General features: G+C 37.7%; 1 protein-coding gene across 1 annotated transcript in view; it reads right to left on the minus strand.

Moving 5' to 3' along the window:
* ATP2A2 (ATPase, Ca++ transporting, cardiac muscle, slow twitch 2) overlaps positions 1–23971 on the minus strand; it is a 46385-nt gene that overhangs the window by 12764 nt on the left and 9650 nt on the right. The window contains exons 5-13 of the mRNA XM_009998400.1: positions 21279–21417; positions 10465–10545; positions 9280–9365; positions 8048–8512; positions 5218–5306; positions 1868–1970; positions 1280–1411; positions 1058–1180; positions 14–232 (exon numbers count right to left, since the gene is read on the minus strand). Coding sequence (XP_009996702.1) covers positions 14–232; positions 1058–1180; positions 1280–1411; positions 1868–1970; positions 5218–5306; positions 8048–8512; positions 9280–9365; positions 10465–10545; positions 21279–21417 — 1437 coding nt within the window. The remainder of the gene's footprint in view (positions 1–13; positions 233–1057; positions 1181–1279; positions 1412–1867; positions 1971–5217; positions 5307–8047; positions 8513–9279; positions 9366–10464; positions 10546–21278; positions 21418–23971) is intronic.

Raw genomic sequence — 23971 nt, forward strand, 5'->3', positions numbered from 1 at the left:
TTACTAAACTTACCTCATAGTTAATGAAATTTGAGGAGTCCTCGAGATTCATTTCCTCTTTTTTGGGTGGATTGTCATGGGTAGCCAGAGCCAAGCAACGCAATGTGTCTCTACCAGTTCCCCACTCTCTAATAACAGACATGATTTTCTGCTTAATTCCTGAGGTTAAAGGTATTTTAGCATTTCCAACACGAACATGTGTACATCTGTCAATTACACCTTCAGGAGCACCCTATGGAGGCAAAAAAAAAAAAGTAATTTACTGTAATAAACCCTTTTCCATGACAACATTTGCTCAAAATACAAAGTCCTTCTTTCATCTTCAAGCTGCAGTAATTTGTGCCATGATTTTTTAGTGTGGTGACACCTTTGCAGCCATTCCATAACTTCACTTTCTGAAGTGAGGAACTGACCTTCACAAACATCTTACTCATGGACGTGCGACTCGGTTTGTTCGGGGTACAATAGACAGACATAGATTTTCTGTCCCTTGAGAATTCCAGGGTGAATTCTTTCTTCATGAGTTGTTTTATCACCTTTAAAAACAAAAATAGCACAAAAATGCATTTAGAGAAGACACACTATGATACTACAAACCCCACTCCCCAGTGAGCTCCAGAGAAAAGAATACTGACCGAGTTGCACGCGTTTGCACGTTCGATTCTAGAAAGTCCTTTCAAGTCTGTGTCAAACACATTCATCTTTTCCACCAGACAGGTAAGCGCCGTTTCTGTGGCTTCACGCAATGTGTCTCTACCAGTTCCCCACTCTCTAATAACAGACATGATTTTCTGCTTAATTCCTGAGGTTAAAGGTATTTTAGCATTTCCAACACGAACATGTGTACATCTGTCAATTACACCTTCAGGAGCACCCTATGGAGGCAAAAAAAAAAAAAGTAATTTACTGTAATAAACCCTTTTCCATGACAACATTTGCTCAAAATACAAAGTCCTTCTTTCATCTTCAAGCTGCAGTAATTTGTGCCATGATTTTTTAGTGTGGTGACACCTTTGCAGCCATTCCATAACTTCACTTTCTGAAGTGAGGAACTGACCTTCACAAACATCTTACTCATGGACGTGCGACTCGGTTTGTTCGGGGTACAATAGACAGACATAGATTTTCTGTCCCTTGAGAATTCCAGGGTGAATTCTTTCTTCATGAGTTGTTTTATCACCTTTAAAAACAAAAATAGCACAAAAATGCATTTAGAGAAGACACACTATGATACTACAAACCCCACTCCCCAGTGAGCTCCAGAGAAAAGAATACTGACCGAGTTGCACGCGTTTGCACGTTCGATTCTAGAAAGTCCTTTCAAGTCTGTGTCAAACACATTCATCTTTTCCACCAGACAGGTAAGCGCCGTTTCTGTGGCTTCACCAACTTTTTCATAGACTCCCTTAGCCTTTGGTTAACACAAAGCAAAAAAAAACAAAACACCACAGGGTTTTACATTAAACCTCACCTGGAACCTACCAGAGGTAAAAGTTAAAGCTTTACAACAGAGAAACAGCTTAACAAGGCATACTATGGCTTATGAAACAAGGAATATTATTTTAAAAACTTTTTGAAAAGTGTGATTTGTAGGAAATTTCAATGCTTTTCTCTCAACACCAGCAGAGAAAGATCTCAGTACTTAAGAATTTATAGTCATTATGAGATATAGCAACCTTAAGAAGCTGTGGCAAAGCAAGAAAGTAGCTGTGCATTCTATGCACCAGGAGATCCCCAAGTTCCAGAGCACACTTAGTGCCTGGGTTTAGTTTTCTCAGTGTTCAACAAGTCATTCCCAGAATTAATATTTAAGAGGACCTAAAAACTCTCCCCCTTGACTCTCCTCTGTTCTGGGATATGTACTTACTTCATTGTAATCCAAAGAGGAATCATTACAGAGTGCACAGATCGTTGCAAGTTCCACAAGACCATCATATTGGCTACATTTAATAAGTTTGTCATCTTTATGCCTTTCCAAAGGAAGAAAAGGGGAAGATTTAAGTTAGTTATTTAGTATTAGCACCTTTTCTCCTCCTTTAGTCACTTTACTGTACTTCCATTTAGTACAATGCTTATTAGTTATGAACTACAGAACCAGAAATTGTCGAAAAAAGCAGGTTTGATAAAGGCAAGTTCTGAAGTTTAGATCAAAGAGTCATGAACAGAATGACATGATTATCAATGAAATCACTACCTCAAGTACAAAACCTTATTTCCTCCAGTGAGCCATAAAGCAGCATCGAGGAGAAGTAAAGGGCTCAACGAAGAGGCATATGAAAGCAGTCTTAGAATATACACAGGACTTGGAGGGGAGTTCCAAGTAGGAGGGCAATATTGTTGGATACCTTTGGAATTCAGTTTCCTGAGCCTTACTGCAGATGAAGCAGATTTCCTGCCATGCATGAAATGCATGCACTAGGCAGACATAAAAGCACGATTTGGCCTTTTAAATTTCTTAAAATTGAATCTGTACTGTATTTGAACCTCCTAAACCAATGAAAAGTAGAGTCATTTCACTATACAAACTCCACTAGAAAAGAAATACTCTTTTCTAGTAGTCATATACACTTGGTGATGAGGATCTGAAGTCTTTAGAAAGAGGGAATGCACATTTTCCTAAAGTAATGCACCATTTATACATCACAAACAAGAAGCAACTTGTTGGCTTTCACATCAGAAAATAGATAGTAAATTAATTCATTTTCTGGAGCATTAGCTTATTTCTAGAGTAAGCATAGAAGAACCATGAGTGTTCAGCACCATTATTTCCCCCTTACCAAAATTAGCAAGACATAACTCATATATAACATCTTTCATTAAAACTCTCAAGAGGAGGAAAAGAACTCTGGTGGTAGAAAGACGTGGATCACTACTCCACAAGAATTCACAACACAGACTATGACATGTGCCATTATGTAAGCTTTTGTTCAGTCTCTTGTAGCACTGCAAACAAACTTCAGTGTTGTATAACACAACATGTGAACAAGATGTATCTTAAAAAAAACCCCACAAGTATGTTTTCAAAGTTCCATTTTGCATACAATTCCACTGCTATAAGCAGTGGCTTTAAACTCTTAACTCTTTAAACTTCCCAGCAGCTCTCAGTTGGTCACCTCATCTATCACAACTAATACTTCCTGTTCTCACCTGTTCTCAACTTGAAGAAAACCATCATATTTGAACATTCATAACTCTTTATACCACGGTGGGTTGCTTTTTCCCCCCCCTTGCCTATGTGTTCTTTACCAACAATTTCTGAAGAACAGCAAGTGCACATCTTGTCTAAGTTGTTGGAGTCAGTTCTGAGTAAAGGTTTGGGTTTTGTTTGGTTGGGTTTTTTTGTCTTAAATCTTCAGGTTTTTCCACCAGCTAAAGATGAACTCACTTGAAGGTCAAATGCAATCTGTCAGCTTTTGCCACAGTTCTTAACTATTGTTAGTTTTACACTCAGTTTGCAAGCAAGCACAGACATTGCACATGCTGAGACCTGACAAAACCACTCCAACCTGTCTGACAATCTCCTGCCAATCCCTGGGAAATCACTCAGCACCAAACTTCAGCTTTTCAGAAAGAAATACTTGCAATTCTATATTCTGAGTGTATCTTAGGGAAAATGTATGTATCAAATACTGTAAGTAAAAATTATTATTTATTGCAAAAATGCTTAAAGGCTATGAAATAGAGTAAGCCCATACAGCTGTGGAAGACAATAGTGTCTGAAGTACAACAAAAGCTTCTCAGCAATGGCTTATATCTAGAGCAGGTCTTGCTCTGGGGCACTGCAGTGGACCAGACTGCCTCCTAAGGTCCCCATCAAACCTTGTTTTCAGTGACAGTTTGCAGCCCAAGGTGAAGTCAGTCACCTTACTTAAAATCCTTACAAAGCCTCTGATTTTAAAAAGCTGTTCATAAACACAGAAATAAATCAGCCCTAAAGGTTAGAGAATGCAGCTGTTTGTTTCCTTGTGCTCCAATAACAGCCTTTCTGTGGTCATTTCCCTTTCACAGAATGTTCTTTAGGCCTGTGAATGCAGTGCCATTAACATGCTTGTTCACACTTCCCCAAATTCAGCAAGTAAAAATAGAACATTAACATACATTAATGACTGTCTTTTTATACTCAGCATTTGTCACCACACTATATTTTATTTTATTTATCTAGAGCTCTTTCAAGACCAGCTAAAGCATAACAGCTGGATGCTTTACAAGGTCTAGAATGTCACCTTGCCTAAGTGAATGTTGTCTCCTGAAATGAAAGCAGAAGCTTTCAACAGCAATTAGTTTTGAAACAAAAGAGAACTGGGGAATGAAGCTTTCCAGCTGCTGAGAACAGCGGAGACTCCAAGGAGTCAGAGGCATGCATGTGAAATTTCCCAAGGCTGAAATGTTTATAGTAACTTCATACATAGTAGAATTTTGTTCTGCAAGTAAAACTGAAGTGGTAAGATTAAAAACACATGAAAGACTGGCCAAGTAAGAGGACCTGTAAAAATCCAGCAAGAGGCTCTAACCTTAAAACTCCTAGAGCTGTCTGGATGAGCCACCTATCCCACTAGCAGAGATTTGCAGCTCACAAAGTAAACCAAACAGATCATTCCTTTCCTAAGGCAGTGGGTTTAGCACCAGCTCAAATACCAGAGGTTGAGACAAACACACACATGTATTCAAATACAGATGTACTGAGTCTAATAAACTACTGACGGAAGGGGACAGGTATTTACAGTAAACTTAAGAATTAACTCAAACACATTCATAAGATGCTTTAGAAAAAAAATCCTCCTGCCTTCTCTGAGGCAGGGGAATTGGAAACATTGAGTTCACAGATTAATAGAGGCTCTGTGTTCACATTTATGCAGGGTTTGCTTGGGTTTTTTAAAATAAAAACGTAAATCTCATTCTGAAGCTCTAGGATAGATAATCTCAGTCCAGTGAGAGTTAAATCCTCTCAACCAATCCCTTATTTATTTGTAAATTATCAAAGGAACATTGCAATATTGGAAACCGTGTTAAGCAGATTTCATGAAGGTTTCCTTTTCTGGAATTTAACTTCCTTTTACTGTTAATTACTTTCCCCCCAACCCTTCAGAGTGCATTCTCACAAATTGAGCTTTCATTTATTAACAATCACTATTGAATATTACATTGCATCACTTTTCAAGCCCAAAGTAACAGTCAATGCATAAACAGACAAATATTTAAATTCAACAGAACACTTACACTTCTCCCATGGGAGCATATGTTGAACCAGTTACAGTGAATTCATTCAGAGAACAGCTATCTCCTTCTACTCTGTCCAGGATAAACATCTGAAATTAGAGTTAGAGGTATGACTACCTTTGAATAACAGTGAATGCAAGAGATTTAAACAGGCTTTAAAGCAAGCAGGTACCAGAGGCAAGTTCGGGTTGAATAAACAAACCAGACAACACCAGGTATGATACTCTGCACTTGGACCCCATATATGTTTGAACAGCTCCCTATACTGAAGTACAAAGTATCATAGAATCATAGAATCTTAGGGGCTGGAAGGGACCTCGAGAGATCATCTAGTCCAATTTGAAAACTGAATTGTGCCACAAGTATATCAAAGAGTTGAAAAACACACAAACTATCTACACTTCACTCAGCTCTGAAGACTATTCATGCGTCCACTTGATAATCCTGATTATATCCAAGCTCTTTCTATAAGAGGCTTCAATCTTGGAAATGAATTCTCATCTCTATGTTTGAAACAGCAGTTCCCATCAAGAGCAGCATAGGGCAGCTTGGAAACTGATGATCCTTGACAAAGTGAAAATAAAAGCATCTACAAATAGTAGAAGCTTTTAGATAAAAGAGGTTAGGTTTCAGGCTAGAGGCAGACTATAGCCAATTTCCCTTAATACCAGTGTTTCCTTCTGGTTTTCTAGTTATAAGCCACTTTACCATCCATTAAAAACAATCAGACAGCTCAAGTGCCCTTCTAGCACAGGCTGAAATGTTACTTTCAAGTAAAAACAACAATTTGAAGGCTGCAGATCTACCCCATAAGGCAACTGCATTGAAGTCTTGCTTTGCCTCCTTCTAGGAGAGCTGCAGGCAGAACCATGTCTGGAAGAGATGGAGATAAAAAACACAGTGCCTGAAGCTATCATGCTCTTACCACAACTTGCTGAAAATAATTTCCCACTAATTTACAATATATCTTAATGGAACTTCTTACCTATTGGTTAGTATAAGCCATTTTGCCATACCACATGTTAACAATGTCTTACTTTCCCCTCATTGTGCTGCCTTATGTTTTAGCCAAGCATCTTCCCAAAATACAGCCTAATGATTAGGTGCTGTGCAACTGATCTGCACTCATGTCTGGAGACCCTGTAATCTTCAAAGTGATTTTAAAAATCAAAAAGCTACACAAGTTGATAAATTAAGAAGCCCACAAAGCAGAGTAAGTGCATTCTCAGCAGGAGATACTACAAGAAGATACTAAAGAAATCCCTCAAGTCTCCTTCTAAAGCAGCATCATTTCTGACTGAAACATCATAGTAGAGAGTCCCTTTGGGCACTCAGGAGTTACTACTTAACACGAAAACTACAAGAGGAATTACTGTTGTAAACCAGTCGTCTTAGAAAGCTAAGCAATCTCTCTGCTTAGAATGAAGCCAGGAATAAGCACATTGTTTACAGTTATTAGGCTTTTGCTACATTTTGCAAAGTCTTGCAATTAATGTTATTCTGTAGCTGTCAGAGGTTAACAAGGAACCAAGTTGTACTACACAGGATCTAAAACAGCTAGCCCTCTAAATCTAAGGAGCAGAGCATTTTGAGCTCTTCAACAAACAACTTAAATGATGAGTTAGCCAGGAAGCCTCCTGCTTTTGGCATCTGCATGATGAAAAAAAATCCCTGCAAAGACTAGGGCAGTTATGCAACTCTACTGCAAGTAACCTTCCCTGGAATACTGATGAGCAGCTGCTTTGTGCCTCTTAGGTATAAATACTATGATACTTAAGGAAGTAGAACAAGTCAACCACCAATTAGATAGAAAAAGCCATCAATCACATGTGAATAAAGTACTTAAGGCTTACAAACTTTCACCACTGGTGTGCTGTGCTCAATGCACACATTTGGATTTCTAACCCAATGTACTGACTCTGAAGGCTTGATGTCAGAGTTGCTATGCCACTGAACATCCACAGTTATTAAACAGAGTAACTTCATGTTTTCTCCATTAAATTCCTAACAGAATATCAAGTACATGGGAAGCACTGGCAACTGAGCATGCATTAGTTAAGTGACTAGCTAGTGAGTGAACATATTCTAGTTAAGCATCTAGACCCAAATGAATCAACACTAGGAAGAATATTGGAGGGAAGGAAGGAGGGGGAGATAACTTTGCTTACCTAAGAATCTGCTATACATTGAAGATGAGCCTGGCAATGCTGGTGACAAGGTCAACAGCACCTCCATATCACCAGATTAGTCACACAATATTCCACGTTGAAAACACTACAGTGATCTACATCAGACCAACAGGAGCTACTGAAGATCAGGTAACTAAAATAAGGTAGAACCACTCAGTGAAAACACCTCAGAACAGCCAAGTTACTGAAGTGCATCTTCTAACCTTTCCTCATTGCTAAGTCTCTCCACCATTGTCATCTTGCTAAATTCAAAGGCAAGTGTTTTATACATACATCCTGCTACAGTGTAAGCATCCTACTTTTCTGAAACGGCATATAAATCATAACAACTAGTTACCAGAAGACCTAATGGCTCACAGAGAAGTCAATGGAAAGCTGCTTGCAACAACTTTCTCTTCCATCACGTGTGGGTACAGCTATTTTTGGCTATGACTAAATAAGGGAAGAGATAAAAGCCCTTAAACACTCCACAGTGGAAAACTGAATTAAAAGTGGAAGCTTATCTTAGGAAAATAAAGCAAGATTGTGACGATATGAGAACCTAAAGACTCACAATCAAAAGAATTCAAGCAATGCTCACTATTCAAACAGAATGTCTGAGGACAAAAAGAAAATTATATGAAGAAGGTAGTTCAACATACCCTGCAGACTGACATCTGATTCGTGGTCAGAGTACCAGTCTTGTCAGAACAAATAACTGAGGTGCAGCCCAAGGTTTCCACAGAGGGAAGACTTCTAACAATAGCATTCTTCTTGGCCATTCTCCGGGTTCCAAGAGCCAAGCAGGTGGTAATGACAGCAGGCAGACCCTCAGGAATAGCAGCAACAGCCAGAGCAACAGCAATTTTAAAGTAATAGATAGCACCTCGAATCCAGGAGCCACCATGAACCGGGTCATTGAAGTGACCAATGTTTATTATCCAAACAGCAATGCAGATGAGAGAGATGACTTTAGATAGCTGCTCTCCAAACTCATCCAGCTTCTGTTGGAGTGGGGTTCTTTCTTGTTCAGTAGCCACCATCTCATCACGAATTTTGCCAATTTCAGTGTTCACTCCTGTTGCAATAACCACTCCCATAGCTTTACCAGCAGCAATATTAGTACCCTAATGCAAATAAAGAAAAGGCAAGAGAAGACTTGCAGTCAATCTATTAACAGTTTGTGGTGGTGGGTTTTTTGGTCTTGTTTTGGTTCAGTTTAAGAAAAACCACCTGATACATGCTGAGACTGTGTTTCAGCTAGGACATGGAAAAGGGTGAATAGGAAGAGAATGACATTCCTCCAGAATCTGGGAGAGAATGCTCCAGAGTAGCATTTCTGCTTACAGAAGGGGCTGAAAATCAATCAGTATTGATCTGATAGAAGGAGCACAGTCAAACTCAGCTGCTGAGGGAGCAGTTATGTATTTCCACTGGAATCTTAGATGTCTTTTTCCTTTATTTTTTTCTAAAAGAGAATTGTTATTTTGTTATCTGAAAGGCTTCTTTTAAACAAATTTGAATAAACTATTTCAGTCCTATATAGAAAGCTAGTTCCTAGTGTTGGCCACATAACTCCACAATTTGTGTGGGCATTCTCATTACAAAAGTAGTGTAGAAGCAGTGTTAAAGTGTGTGTGCTCCAGCCTTCAAACCTTTCTTGTAAAGGACAAGAAGTATCAGTTTCCTCAATATAAATTGGTTTCAATATGCACATTCCTGAGAACAGCTTTTAATAAAAGTTACTTGTGATTTTTATTTTAGTTTGGTGTACACAGAGACATACATAAAGAGAACATAGCAAAGGTGGTGAGGAGCTGAAGTTTTGCACATTTTTGCTTACCAGGTTCAGTGTTATTTTTATAAAACCTTTTAAAATTTCAAAACAACTTACAGAAAAAAGCATGTTCTTCTTGTCCTGGTTTACAGCACGAGGATCAGGCACAGGGTCAGTGTGCTTAATAACAGACACAGATTCACCTAAAATAAAGATGTTAGTCTTAAGAAGAGCTTATGTATTTATCATCTTGAATCCTGTAGAGAATGAAAAAGTTATAATCATCCTCAGTCCTAAATTTTTTTTTTAAGATGTTAAATTTATTTCCTGAAATTATTCTATTTAATTGCTTGAGTGAAACAGGAAATATTTCAGCTGACAAAAAAAATGAAAAGCTGGCTTTACTGAATATAGGAAAAGGATTAGGATAAAAAAAGTAAACATTTTATATAGTGAGAATTCATGAAGCATACATCATGTCTTTTAAGGCAGATGAGAAGTGGTCAAGTAAGCAGCTAGTACTCCACTCCTAAGTTTCTTTTAAAACAGTACAGTATTCAGAATTCAGGGGTAGTTAACATTCATTTACGCTACCAAAACAGGCAGACAGATCTTCATGTTCCAGCTGAGAGAATACTGTTATAGTATGCTTGGTTGGTTCCTAGCTTCTTTCCTATATTCAGAAGTACTGCTACTTTGTTTTGTTTTCAACAAATCTGAAAAGTGTTCTAAATATAGCTCCTGCACTCGAGAGCTGGGACCAGAAAACACATGAATGTGAGTGAACAGAATTTCAGCAAATAAGGCTGTAGTATACTGAGGCTTTAGTAAAAGCAGTTTAAAAGCTGCCTGTTATTTCAAGTTATTCTCTCTCATGAGAGAAAATGGGTAACTCTTAGAGAAGACATTTATCAAGTTTTCCATACTTTCATATTTGAGCAGTGCCAAGATGTCCAACCCTGAAGACTGCATGAACTAGAATAGAAATTCTTAAATTTTTCTTTTAGTTTCCCACGTGTTACTAGTGTGTCTCTCTTGGGACAGAGGGAGAAAGACAAAAAAAAGCATTACCAGTCCGAGTAAGAATGTTCATCCCTCTAAAGGGAACATGTGAACCCAGTGATAAAGCAATACATTCAGCTACTCTTAAGAGTTACGTTATTAGATCAGAAATTTACTCCACCAGAACACAACACAGTAATGGAAGAGCTACAGGCTTATTTCTAATGGATACTCAAAACAAATGGTGAAAATGCACTTTCAATTATGTACATAGTTGTCCCAAATTCACAGAAATTATACCTGTGAGAATTGACTGGTCTACCCTCAGAGTTGTAGATTTGATAGAAGTAATTCTTATATCAGCAGGACCCTTGTCTCCAACTACAAAGAAACAGACAAGACAAAGTTAGAATTTTGTTACTTAAGAGATTTCTAACCAAGGGCAGTATTACCTCTACCAGCCAGGAAAATGATTTTCCAGTAACTGCTCAGATGACTAAGATTACTAGCAGCTTATTACTGCTTTTGTGGTTTGCAATACTCCCGTTTTCTTAGTATCCAATGTACTTTGGCAATTTGGATTTGCCTTCAAGATCTCTCCCCTTACCTAACCTCAAAGCAAGAGGCTGTAAATCACTGGATTGTTTTTCTAATCACATGACTACCACTTGACAGCAAGAGAAAACATCTTCAAGAGAAGGATATCAATTTTGGAATACGTATTTATAAACAACCGAAACCCATAGCTAAGGTGAATCAAGTTTCCTTTTCAGAACAACTGTCCTGGAAAGCCTTCTGGTTGTTTGCTCCATGCCCAAAGTCAGTCGTCTGCTCTCCAACCATCAGAATGTTAATCATATTTTTTTTGTTAGAAACTAAAATAAGTTGTAGTTTCCTTTTCTTTGGCACCAGTTGTGAGAATAACACACTTCTGCAAATCTGCTCTTTTAATGTTTGAACATTTTTAATATTGTTTCAGAGTATGAAGTTAATTTCAGATTATGGACTAGCTTTATTTTCCAGTAGTGCTATTCTATTAAATACACAACCCATCTCCCAAGGTAAATTTTTGCAGGACTCTCTGCTATGTTTATCCTGTCACACATATTTCTACTTTGCAGAAGATAACAGTGGAAGGGAAAAAAAATCAACCCCACACAAACACAACCCACAACCAAACCAAGAAACCTCTCCTAACAAGCCTTTGAAATACCAAGGCAGCAGATGAATTACCAGCACACTCCTAAAGATGGCAGAGAATGAAGTCAGTTGCCCGAGCTGTGCTCCCAGCTTAGCTCCAGCACCTCTATCATCCTGGAATTATTTCTTCCACCTTCCTACTTTCTTTTATCTAGCTTTCCCTAGTTTGCTGTGTCTTTTTTTGAAAGAATTAAAGCTCCACCATTTTGTGACTACTGCAAATAAATGGCTGCAGGCAAATTAACATGCTAAAGCACATTAATGAGAACCACATTACTGCCTTAGATGGGGGTGTTTACATTCTGCATGTCAATATTGCTAACGAACACATATAATAAAACATTCCTAACACAATTTAGCACTGCAAGTATTCAGGTGTCAACTTCCTTTTTATTATAAAATAACACAAAGAAGGGAAAATAACCAGCTAAAAAGAGCTGATCTCAGTAGATGGACTCTGTGTCCCTGCAGTAAAATTAAAACAAGCTGGAATTTCTGCAGGAACTGCTTATGCAACTGACAGCAATAATGCACATTAACAAATAACACCATGAAAAACTCCACAGTGGTGTTACAGCCTTACAATATACAGCCACTCACAGAGGAAAAGGAGAATTAAGTGCTACATCAAATGTTAAGTAAACTTGCACCATGTGACTTTTTTTTTTTTTAAGGTCAAAGAAACCCCATCCATTAAAATCAGCAAAAGATTGCAGAGTTTTGCTTGTAGATGCAACAAATAGTCACAAATTCCTTTTTTGTGTCATTATAGTATGTGGAAATTAATTTAAGCCACAATGCCCTTGAGCAGCAAGAGAAAATAGCAGGAGACAAATGGTGACCTAGGCCAAAAATGGCAAAACTATTCAATATGCTCCCCTGATGTCGTGAGGTTTATATGCAGACATGGAAGAGCAGCTGGTTTTCAGATATCACGGAACAACAGGCTAATACCTCAAAGCAGTGTGGGGTAATGCCTGTCAATCTGCAGAAACATTTTCAAAGTACTTAAAGCAGCTGGAAAACTTCAGCCAGCTCAAATACATGACCACATTAGACAATGTTGTTAAGACTTAATCACTCCATAACACAAAAAGGAAGCTGTTAAAAATTATCTTAACACATTCAAGTGACTGGACAGGACATGTGGCAAAGCTTACGTGTCATTTTCCAACCTACTTCTTCTGAACAGCTCCAAGTTGTTCAAACTCAAACACATAGGATCTGAAGTCCTAGGAGAGACCCTTGTTCTAGTAGACTATTGATATTCAAGCATTTGTATTTCCATGAAAACTACTGCTATAATTATCAATTGCCTGAAATATTAGGGCTGATATGTTAAATGTACTGTGACACCACAGCTTTCTAAGTTTATCTCAACAATTTAAGAGAAGACACATTATTAATTCACCATCATCTCCATTTGAGACAGCTGTAGTAAAATATTCAGGGTATTTCCAATAGGCAGGAAAGCTGTACAGCAGGGTCAATTACAGCACTATTTTAAGCAGCTCTTTGCAAAATAACAGCTATGACACCAAGTCATTTATAGTCTTCAATATACTTTCATGAGCATAACTGAAACTGAATATAGATAGGAAATCATCCTATGATAGATAGGAACCCACACAAAATTTTTAGTGAGCAGTCTAGTGCAGGACACCTCTACAAGTAGAAGGCTTTTTTCCTATATAATTTAACAATGGAAAGAACTTGGGGTGGGTTTTTCTGGTGAGTTTTTTTAATTCAATTGCATTTCAGACTACAGAACCAGTAGAAGCTCTTACCCAAGGCTTGAAATCCAAGAAATGAGAATGTGAATATGTATTTGCATGGCTCAGTAGAGAGCTGCTACAGTCTAAGTGGATATAATCCTATAGTTTTACATCTAAAAATAACAAGTCAGTTGCAGAAGTCTTTTCATCCTTTATTTTTAACCAAAGTTTTAAATCCTAAATAGTCCCTTGGCTTCTACAACAGCTCTGAAGAAATCAAACGAACTCTTTTCAAAACTACCCACGTACATCTTTTTAAAGCATAGTTCAGCCAAATAATTAACTACTGATTAAAACAGCCCTTCTAACTACAAAACTGACTGCTTCTTGGAAGAGCCAGAGCAGGATTTGGTTTAAATCATTGCAGCTTTATTCATAGAATCCTCTTATTCATGCACAGAACACTCTTTTAGAATTGTAATACAGAACTTCAGCACACAGTAAAGGAATATATTTAAAACCAACCTGGCTCCTCTAAGGACAATCCAGCATAAAGACTGCCTGATTCAATGTGCAGTTACCTTGAAAGACATTATGATTTAAGTCTCCAAACCAAATTAAAATACAGAATATATTAAGCAACATTAGTCCCAATTTAATACTAGGTGTTAACCAAGTTCTACACTGAAATTATCAACTCACTATCTAGGTATTTCATTTGAGCATCTCTTTCAGCTTACAAGTTTTTAAGATAGGAGTAATACTATTTAGCTTCAGAATCCTATCAGAACATGATTAGAGACACTCACCAAGAGACCTCTACAGCCAAACACACCATTAGCCTGTTGTAGGCTAGATCAGTGGGTGGTTTAAGCAGCCCAGGAAGATGGGCAGAAGTGATGAGGCACATATTCTATGAACAATGAAACTGGAGGGACAACAAACCATTAAAACTGTGTGGGTTTTAGTCCCTGTTACATTTTTAGCTACATCTGGGTATCAACACAGAACTTCAAACTACAACAGTATCACATCATATCTTTCAAACCTCATTCTAAATCTTCTAATCAAAATTGTTGGTGATGGTAGGCTCAGAAAGCAGCATTAACTTCACCCCCAAAACCACTTCAGTACAGAAGTGTTCTCAAAACTCCTACTTTAAATGTGTACTTTGAACACTTTTATCAGCTCTGCCCACTGCCTCTGATCCCTCCCACAATTTAAGCTTTACAGACAGGTACCTGATAAAAAGTGCAAAGTTTTGCTTCGTTTTTATGTTAATGTGTTACAAGAACAATTCAATTCTTAGCCAAGAAGGTGACCTGTTTGCAAAGAGCCCACCTAAGCCATTATTTTTCCTGCAGGAGTCAGAATGGCTGTTCACATACAGTATGTACCTAACAACTTATTTATGTTTATCATTAACCAAAGCTAGTGTCGACCTGTATCTGCAATCAGTGGGTTGGGGTTGGAACTGGACTTTTGCAATAAAGATTATTGGTACAGCTCTACACTCTTCTACCACTGTTGGGTGATTTTGTCTTTTGTATTTTGTATTTGGCAAGTTCTGAAGAACTAGGGTACTATTTAAACACATGGTTGAACAATTTGGGAAACACAGTAGCTCCTGAAATTGAGTAAAATCATCCCCAACTTTCACAAAACATCAAATGGAGGAAAAAAAAAAAAAAGAGCAGTATAAAATAGTGTTCTTCCCCCTCTTTTAAGTGTCTTAATAGACTAATTGTTAACACATTCCATGTATTTTGGTTTTTAAGATAGTACGGTCTTTGTCCTGCTTTATTAGGATGTTCTCATTTAATCAGGCTAGGATAGAAATACTATCAAATTCAGCAGATATAAACCTACCGCACTGCTATTAAAATATCTGATGCAAAATACACTATTCATGGGGTTTTACCATCAAAAGGGAAGAGGAGCAAGTATTAAGTCTTTTACCAGAAACCAGTAAGCGTTAGCAACTATTTTCTTTAAGTGTTTCAATGTTACATATTATTATGGGTTTAGTTATTTAAACCACTCCTCCTAATCAGACCTTTAGCCTCTTTATTAAGGAGTCAGGTACTTCAAAGTCCCCACTCTTGTCCAAAAAAAAGTTTCTTATCCTCTAATGTAGAGGACACATCATTAAGAATTGAAATAAGTAGGCTTAAAATAACACCTATGGGATGCTACATACTTTGATCAACCAGAACTAAGTATTGTGTCTGCTGGGGAATAGTCATAGTTAAAACTTACACCTGAACAGAAGGGTTCGTTTATATTCAGCATTATAGCTCCTGCAGTACAACTGTTTTTATATTAAACTTCCTTAACACAAGCTCAGCTTAGGTCCTCTTCCCCCCTTGCATGCATACAGTCTAGTCTTTCTATTGTGTTTTATTTCCTTAGACCATTAGAAACTTAATTTTTTTCTTCCGTATGAACAGGTTGAAGTATTTAACACTTCCTGAACAGGGTATAATAAAATCCTGCCAAAATTCAAAAGCTCTCCAGAACAGGAAGATTATCAAGTCCATCTAAGCTTTCATACAAGGTCAAGAGTGTCAAACTGTCAAAATTAGAAGGGTGACTACAAATTACATTTTAGGTCTGAGTTTCCACTCCAAATCAGTAAGCTAGATTTATTTCCAGCAAGACAAAGGTTATAATAGCACTAGTCCATTCAGCTTTAACCATACTAGTAAAGGAACATTTTCTTTCACTGCCAAAATGATAAAGAACATGTGAATACATCCACTCTTTGCATCTAGGATGCACAGTACACATCAGACATTCCTGAAAATAGCCTTCTCTATCATATGTTGTTCTGCATTCTGAACAGAAAATATCCATGGAATTTACTGTGCAGTGTATGCAAAAGTGTGATTATCCTAACCTGTTAAAAATTAAAAACATTTAGACAACACCCTTATACATACTACATTCTTATCAACAGAAACCAAAACTACAGAATAAGCTCAGTTACCTGGGAGCAAAATATTTTCAGGTCAGAACTGAGGTTTATACTGAAAAAAACTGATAAGATTGTATTACACAATTCATATTACTTGAATTATTCCTATTCTATTTCTACTTGTTCTGTAAAAACCTACTTACAAGTGTCATTCTCTCTGAAGAGGGCACCAGAACATTAAATAAGATGCTCAGTGAACAAGTACCCTGTCTATACATCTGCACTTATTTCTAATCTGAATTTGTCTAGCTTTTAATCAGTGTATCTATTTTATGTCACTATCTTATAGATGGAAAACTCTTGTCATCAGCCTGTAAAAATACTTAGTATCAGAAAGAACAAACTGGTAAGCTAAGCTTCAACTTCTGCTAGATCAGGTAGAGAACACCACCCTCACACCAAAGCTGAAGTCCTAGTTACAAGTTTGGCAACTCTGGAGGAAAACACTACAAGAATTGGAAAAAAAAGTTGGAGATGTGTTTTCTAAGTTTGAGAACGTGTGTTGAGAGTGACACAAGTTTAGGTTGTGCCCTGGCTTGAACCTCATGTAACTCCAGACCACGGCGCAGCACAGACAGCATCTCATTATCTCAAAACTTTCTCTCACGTGCCAAGATTTTGACAGCCAAAATGCTCACTGAAGCCCACAGGTTGATGCAATATTCACACCTGTATTTTATCAGCTGTGGATCTTCCATATTTTTTCTGGTTTTTCACTCTCAGGAGATGCTCCCAGCAGTATGCCTTTTGGACAGCAGGTCAACATCCTGGATTTCAGCCTTATTCCATCCTTTTCACTACCTTATTCTCCAATCTCAATACTTTTCAAAAAAAGGAGACCTGCACATTTAGCATTGAGTCTAAACATCAATTCTAGTTATTAGAAAATTAACACAGGCACAAGGACCCAGATGTTTCGGAGCAAGATCTGCAATGTCAATGTTTGTTGCTTATACTATCAGGGAGAATCTGCAGCTCTTCACAACCACACTGGAGTTTGTTGTAATTCACCTTAAGAATCTTCCTTCCCAATTTTCTTCACCCCAGAATTAATCTTCCTTTAATTATAACTCATTTATACTTTAGCAAGAGCAGCTAAAATTAAAAGCCTCCTAAGGTAGTTCTTGCATACTTTATGCCAAGTATAAACTTTGAACCTTCTGGAAGGCTTCTAATCTAATAAGCAACAGCTTCTGGGAACTCTGCATGCATTTTTAAGCTGTTGAGTACACAGATACAATAACAGATGACAAGAACCATCATTCAGCACTTCAGGGGAAATAAGGAACTACTGTCACTCCAGTTTGGTTATTTACAGATTGCAACAAATGAACATGCATTTATTAAATTAGAAAAAAATCAGATACACTGTATCTAAAAGAGAACATTTTAGACAGGAAAATACAATGGATGTGAACAAAGCTCTTTTTTATTCCCAAATGTGCTTCTTTAAACATAAATTACTTGCAACCAATTTACCCCCATTTGTAAGACTGGACTACATACAAAACTTCTACAAGCCAAGGCCGTGCTGCTTTAAATTTCTCATTAAGACACTACTTTAAACAAGGCAAATAAAGAGTCAAGTAAAACAAAGGACATCTTTAATCTATGAAGATAGCCACTAGTTACCCTCCAATAAACTTAAGGTTTTATAGCACTGGGATAATCCATTTTAAGACTGGCACACTGAAAAGCCATTTGAGGCCAGCATCTGGATTTTTTTCAGTTCATCAATTCTAAGAAACAAACAGTGTAGCTTAGTAACCGTCACATACTACAGTTCTGAGAACTGTGCCCACCACATGTCTGCAAGCAAATTTAAGCCATATATCCTGAAACTGTATCCCCAACTTCTTCTCAAAGAGCTTCTGCTGATTGTACAGCATCTTTTCCACCACCTCTGCTTAAGCAGACATGGAAGAAAGTCTTCCTACCACATACAGTTCGGAAATTCATGTCTGTGTAGTCTCAGAGCAAACCTGAACTACAGTGTCTGCTGGTACACCTGCAAAGTTTTAGTGCAGCATTGATGTCAAATTTGTTGGCTACTCAGCATGAGTAATTGCTCATCAAGCATTCTCCAGTTCCTACATGCACACTGATCCTCAAGGGACACAAGACAGGAGGTTATCTACCACTTGAGCAGTCAAAACTCTAGCCTAAGGAGCCAGAATAAAAAGTAATAGTATAAACTATTATTCCACACTGCCTTTGGGTTATGCTAAGTCAACCAGGTTATCTTAAATGGGTTCCAAACTACTGAAAACAACAAATGATTTAGGAAATGGTTCAATGCTACTTATTCTCAGGGACCTCTTGTAATGTAGAGGCAAATAATTTCCCTCCTTTCCTCAAACTGCAATGCCAATCTACCAATGCCTACAATAAAAGTTATCTCTGTGTCAGACCTACAAATAGCTACTTGAAATTAACAAAGCTGATAGAGCAGTAAATACAACTATTTCGTAATGGAAGACCTGTAGAAAGTCATTCAAAATTAGGTATCAGCATAGGGGAGAAACCATCACCTGGTTATTTGTGCCACTCAGTTGAGAGATATTTGCCTGGACACACAAATGTCATTGGCACTTTGCCTAGAATTCCATACCCAGATATGTATCCCAGCATGAAGGGCTCTGTCACTTCCCTACATGGTCATCTTTTTGCAAACACCATGTCAAAGGCCATCGCAGTGCTCCTACACTTGAGGCCCAGGCATGCACACAGTCTCTCTCACCTCCAGGTCTTGACACCAACACTGGGACACGGTGTATTGCTCTTCTCTACTTGCTCAGCAGCTTTTCCGAGTTTGATTACAACTCAAACTTAATCATTGTCTATCTACAAGTTTTAATTCATTATTTATTTCAGTATCAGAGTTCATACTACACTTAAACACTTATTTCTGTATTAGACATCCACATGACTTACACTTAGCTACCTTCACTTGGAGCTGCAGTTGATTATATTTGCCAAAATAAGAAAAATATGATGAGTGCTTAAGATTAGCTTGAGATTTTGACCCACCAGTTTGAGTATTTTAACCAGCATGGGCTTCTACAGTCAGCAAGATGGACCACCTATGTTAAAGGGCAGTCATACAAGTTAGATAATTTGTTTCTCTACATGAGAATAAGCTTGTCCTTTTTAAAAAACAAAATATCAGTCCTACATATTTGGACTACCACTGCTCCACAAGCAGATTTTAAAATAATGCAATTGTGATCCTACGAAAAATAGGATACCATGTTTGTTAAAGACAGCCTACTGTTCCAGGTGTACTAGTCAGAGGTTTATTTCCAATTCATTTCTTTCCTTCAGACACAGGCTTTTTAAAGAGATGTCTTAGGGCACAAGTAACTGATTTTATTGATACTGACAAAATACAGCAAGATAAGTAAAAGCCTACATAGCCCTCAGGTGTTTGACATACAACTTTAGCTTCTTCTGTAAGATGAAAATGCAATCTCTACCTCTTCTGAAATGAAAGAAGCAAGCTGTGCTCTAGACAGCTGGCAAAGTAGCAAAATTCAACATTTTTCTTTAGTGAGATGGCCCAAACCAGTACAAAAAACAATCAACAACTTGCAATTCTACCAATACTGCTTTAAAGTACCTAAAACCACAACTCCAACATATTCCCATAATATAAACTGCTTCCAAAACTACTGCTGACACTTAAAAACAGCATAAAGATTTGGATTACGCATCTACTGAAAAATCTGTAATTCCTGCACTTCAGGTTGCTTGAAAAGGATGCAGAAAACCTCAGCTGCTTGAACAAAATCTCATTGCAGAGTCACTGATTTGACTGTTCAGTGCAGTAACAGTGAGTCAAAACAGCAGAGTAAGTGACAAGGTATCATAATTCACCCTTTATTTCTGCTGTCAGCACTTTGTACTTGTTCTTCACCAACAGATGCTAAGAGGAAACCTTGCCTTGGCCTTCATGAGATTCACAATCTGCATTACCCCACCCAAGGCTGCTGCAGCTGAATCATCCTATGCACAAAACAGGGGCTGGAGACAGGGCTCAGCAAATGTTAAAGTTTCCCAAAGAATGAAAGCTGGGCGGGCAGCCAACACCAACTTCATTTTGAGTGCAGACTCTCTCTGCCTGCTAATGAAAATAGAAGGATAGTCGAGTTTAAGGGTACATATTTATCTCCTCTTGAGCCTGCTACCACTTCTAACAGCAAAGTGACACTAGTGGAAAATAACGTTGATGTACACCCTAAATTGTTCCCAAATGATCACTCAGTTAACAGCTGATAATGACCTACAAAGTATGAGTGCACACTCACTCCTGACACTTAACAAGAACCAACTAGTTTTACCTGGGAAGGAACTGGAAACATTAAAGTCAGTGATAAATCCAGTTTAGAGAAAATTATTGGTATGGCATTAGAACCCAAATGAAGGAGTTCTAGCTGTAAGTATACAACACTTTTGGTTTGCAGCTCCTTCCAAATAAAGATACACCAATCTAAGTTATCTAATCTAAGTCATTAGAAAGCTTGATGTAAAACTCCAATCTTATAAGACTGGTTCTTGAAGTGCTTACACCAGAGAAATAAGAAGCTCGACTTTGTGGAGCTCTCTCTTTGTGCTCTCCTTTACAGCAATAGGCAAAAGAATCAACAAATAATTATGAAAGATAACAATTATTATCACATGCCAGTCATACTAGCTGAGAGGACAGAGGAAGATATTTGTAAAGAAAAGTTGAAAGGCACTGCTGCTACAAGTCAAAGAGATGAGACAATAAACTTCAGATGAAATTATCTTCCCTTAGCTAAAGAACAGCACGTGACAAAAATAAATAAATATCTGCATTCCAGAACCTAAGGAAACAACACTTTTAAGAGCAAGGAAATGAGTATTTTGTGAGAGAAAACAGACAAGTTACAAGACATTAAAACCAGACTTTGGAAAACAAAATTTTAGAGTTGTGACAAGTGTTAAAACCTGTACTCCAATTAAGATGCTTTGCTTTTAGACCTACCAATTAAACTAAAAAGCAATTTGAAAAACAATCCCCTCAGTGCAAATGCACATTTAAGGTAATTACAGATGAAGAGCAGCAAGATTGCTCATAAGTGAAGCATATACTTAGGCATCTTTGAAAACTCTCCCCAGGGCCTCAAATGATTAAGAGGAAGCCCCCACCACAATTTTACAATAACATGCTAATATGTGAATGCATAAATGAGTCTTACCTGCCACTTCTACAATATCACCTGGGACAATGTCTCTTGCTTTAATCCTCTGTACACTTTTTCGGTCTTGTCGATACACTTTGCCCATTTCTGGTTCGTATTCTTTAAGAGCTTCAATAGCATTTTCAGCATTTCTTTCCTAAAAGACAGCAAAAAATGTATAATTTTCCAGGCCCACAAAGAAAAATATGCCTGTCAGATCTGATTTTTCAAATGCATTATCATATTAATACTATTTACTCAGCTCAGCAACATTTATTGATACAGAAAATTACATGGCCCCTTCCCTTATGAGGTTGCTGATTGGAAATCATTACAACATAATTCAGGTATTAGTGAGCATTTAGAACCTGTAAGTTGTTTATTATAACCTTGCAGCCTTTCCCATCAAGAATATCCATTGTGCCTTGTCACAGGGAGGCCAAACAAAGTCTTGAGTTCCAATTTTTTTTGACATTCAATTAAAAAAGCACCAAGGAGAATTAAGACTCATGGATAGTCTCAGCTGTCCCTTACCAGCTGGAGCAGCTTAGACTCACTCTGGAGTGCACTAGCACTCCAAATTTGACAGATAGAAACAAAGGGTCAAGTTAAGACAAACCTCAAACAGCATATTGTTTACTTTGTTTCAGCAAATCAAGTCACACTAAAGTGAAATTAAAGCAGGCAGACTAGAAAGTTCCCCAGAGTCTCAGGACAGGTTACAAACATAGATGAATTCCCACATGTGATTACCTTTTTATTTCCACTAACATTAGCACAACAGTTTTCTTATCTCTAGTACAGTTCTCTCAGCTAAGCACTACCAAAGATTGCTATCAACATCATGATGCCACCCAGATAAAGGACAACAAACAGCTTATCAGTTCTCCTTCTCTAGCTCTTTGAGAAGTAACTTATTTTCCATTTTCTGGACTATTGACGACTACAAACATCACATAGTCCTGATGATTATAGATCATGGTAAGGGTGCACACAGTTTTTATTACCTGGAAGGCTGGTGTGTGTTTGAAACACACCAAATCTTCAGAAATTCAAAGACTGAGGTACTAGGTACTTCCACATATCACAGCTGAAAACCAGCATTACCAAAAATACCTTGAAAGATTAATGTTTACATGCACAGCTCAGTGCCAGGCAGTGCAAAGACGGCAGTGCAGACCTACAAAGCTATGAGTACTAACCTCATATTCCATCAGGTAAATTCTTACCCTCAGCACAATAATGCTGATACTGCTTTTCTGTGAATTACCTAAGAGTTAATTTTAGGCAAAACCTTGAAGGTACAAAAAGACAATCCCACAAACCAAAGATTAAACAAAAAATTTTCTTTCAAAATGGAGAAATCAGAAAGAATTAAACAAGTTCAGTGTGTTAGGCCCTATCCTTTTGTTCCCAGTTTACTTGAAGTTATGGTAGTTAAAGACTGTCTCACAAACCCCTGAAGTTCTAGCAAATGGCACTTTGGGAAAAGAGCATGAGAGGAAATGTTGAGGAGAGCAGAGCTAAGGCAATGACTCAACCGCTCACATCTAGTACCTGTAGAAACAGATACATTTATGGGTGGGGACTGTGTACTGTGACTTAATTTTCCATGCCCCTTAAAACAAGGAAATGAGTCATTTCACCTGTACAGCAACTCTGTTTCACAATTCAATCACTGCGTGTAGATGTGTACATGGGTATCCTCTGCACACTAACCACCTGAAAAACCCTAATTTCCTACAACAGGGCACACAACTACACAAGAAAAACCCCAGGATATACAGATAACTTTACATTTCATACCCACAATTACTATACGCAGAATTCTAGTTCAAAGTCTCAAGTTAAAGATTAATTCTTGCACGACTGCTTTGTGAAGACCTGATTAGAAAACGACACTTAAGGGGACAATGCTATTACCTCTCGACTGACATTACACCTCTTTGCTCCACACCAGCTCTAGCAGTTGCACAGAAAGCTGGATACTGCTAAAAAGTGAATTTTTAAGGGTCAGTGTTCAACCAGCTTACTTCTGCTAGCACAAAAAGTGAGCACAGTAGCAATGCCACTCAATGCCCATTCTGGTGGCTGCCAGTTTGTAGGCTCCTCTTTAACATGTTTTAACCTGATAATAGGGCTCCTGCCTTAATTTCTGTTATTTTGGACAGTTTTGGGTTTTTTGTTTGTTTTTTGTTTTTTTTTCCAGAGCACAAAATCTAACTGCTAATTACATCACTTTAACATCACCCTTGAAAAATAAAAAACATCTTGCAAACAACTTAGTTACCCTAAAAATCTTACAATACTTTTTATCTGCAGAAAAGCAAACTGAAAAAACCATGCTCTGTCTGAAGTGATCAGATTAGTAAACTGAAGTTATAGGAAACATTTTTCTTTTCTTGGCATGCTCAAGAAGTGTTGGAATGTTACTGCCAGTATGATTTATAATAAGTATCCAATTAATCTCACAGCTGATAATGTAGGAAAAATGTCATGGTATTTAGATGTTGTTTTCAGATGAAACTTCTGCCTTTTGACAGGCAGGCAGTCTTTAGATAAATTAGATGTATTAATAAATGTACTAAAGCATAGCACTTCTCTCAAGAAGAAACAACAAGAAACTAGATTAACAAGTGTTCTAGCCTTTGCTCCTTAATTGGGCCAAAACTCCCTTTTTCCCCAATTTGATCCAATTACTTCTTTACTTT

Source organism: Chaetura pelagica, unplaced genomic scaffold (assembly GCF_000747805.2).
Source record: "Chaetura pelagica isolate M959 unplaced genomic scaffold, ChaPel_1.0 scaffold585, whole genome shotgun sequence".
Lineage (NCBI taxonomy): Eukaryota > Metazoa > Chordata > Aves > Apodiformes > Apodidae > Chaetura > Chaetura pelagica.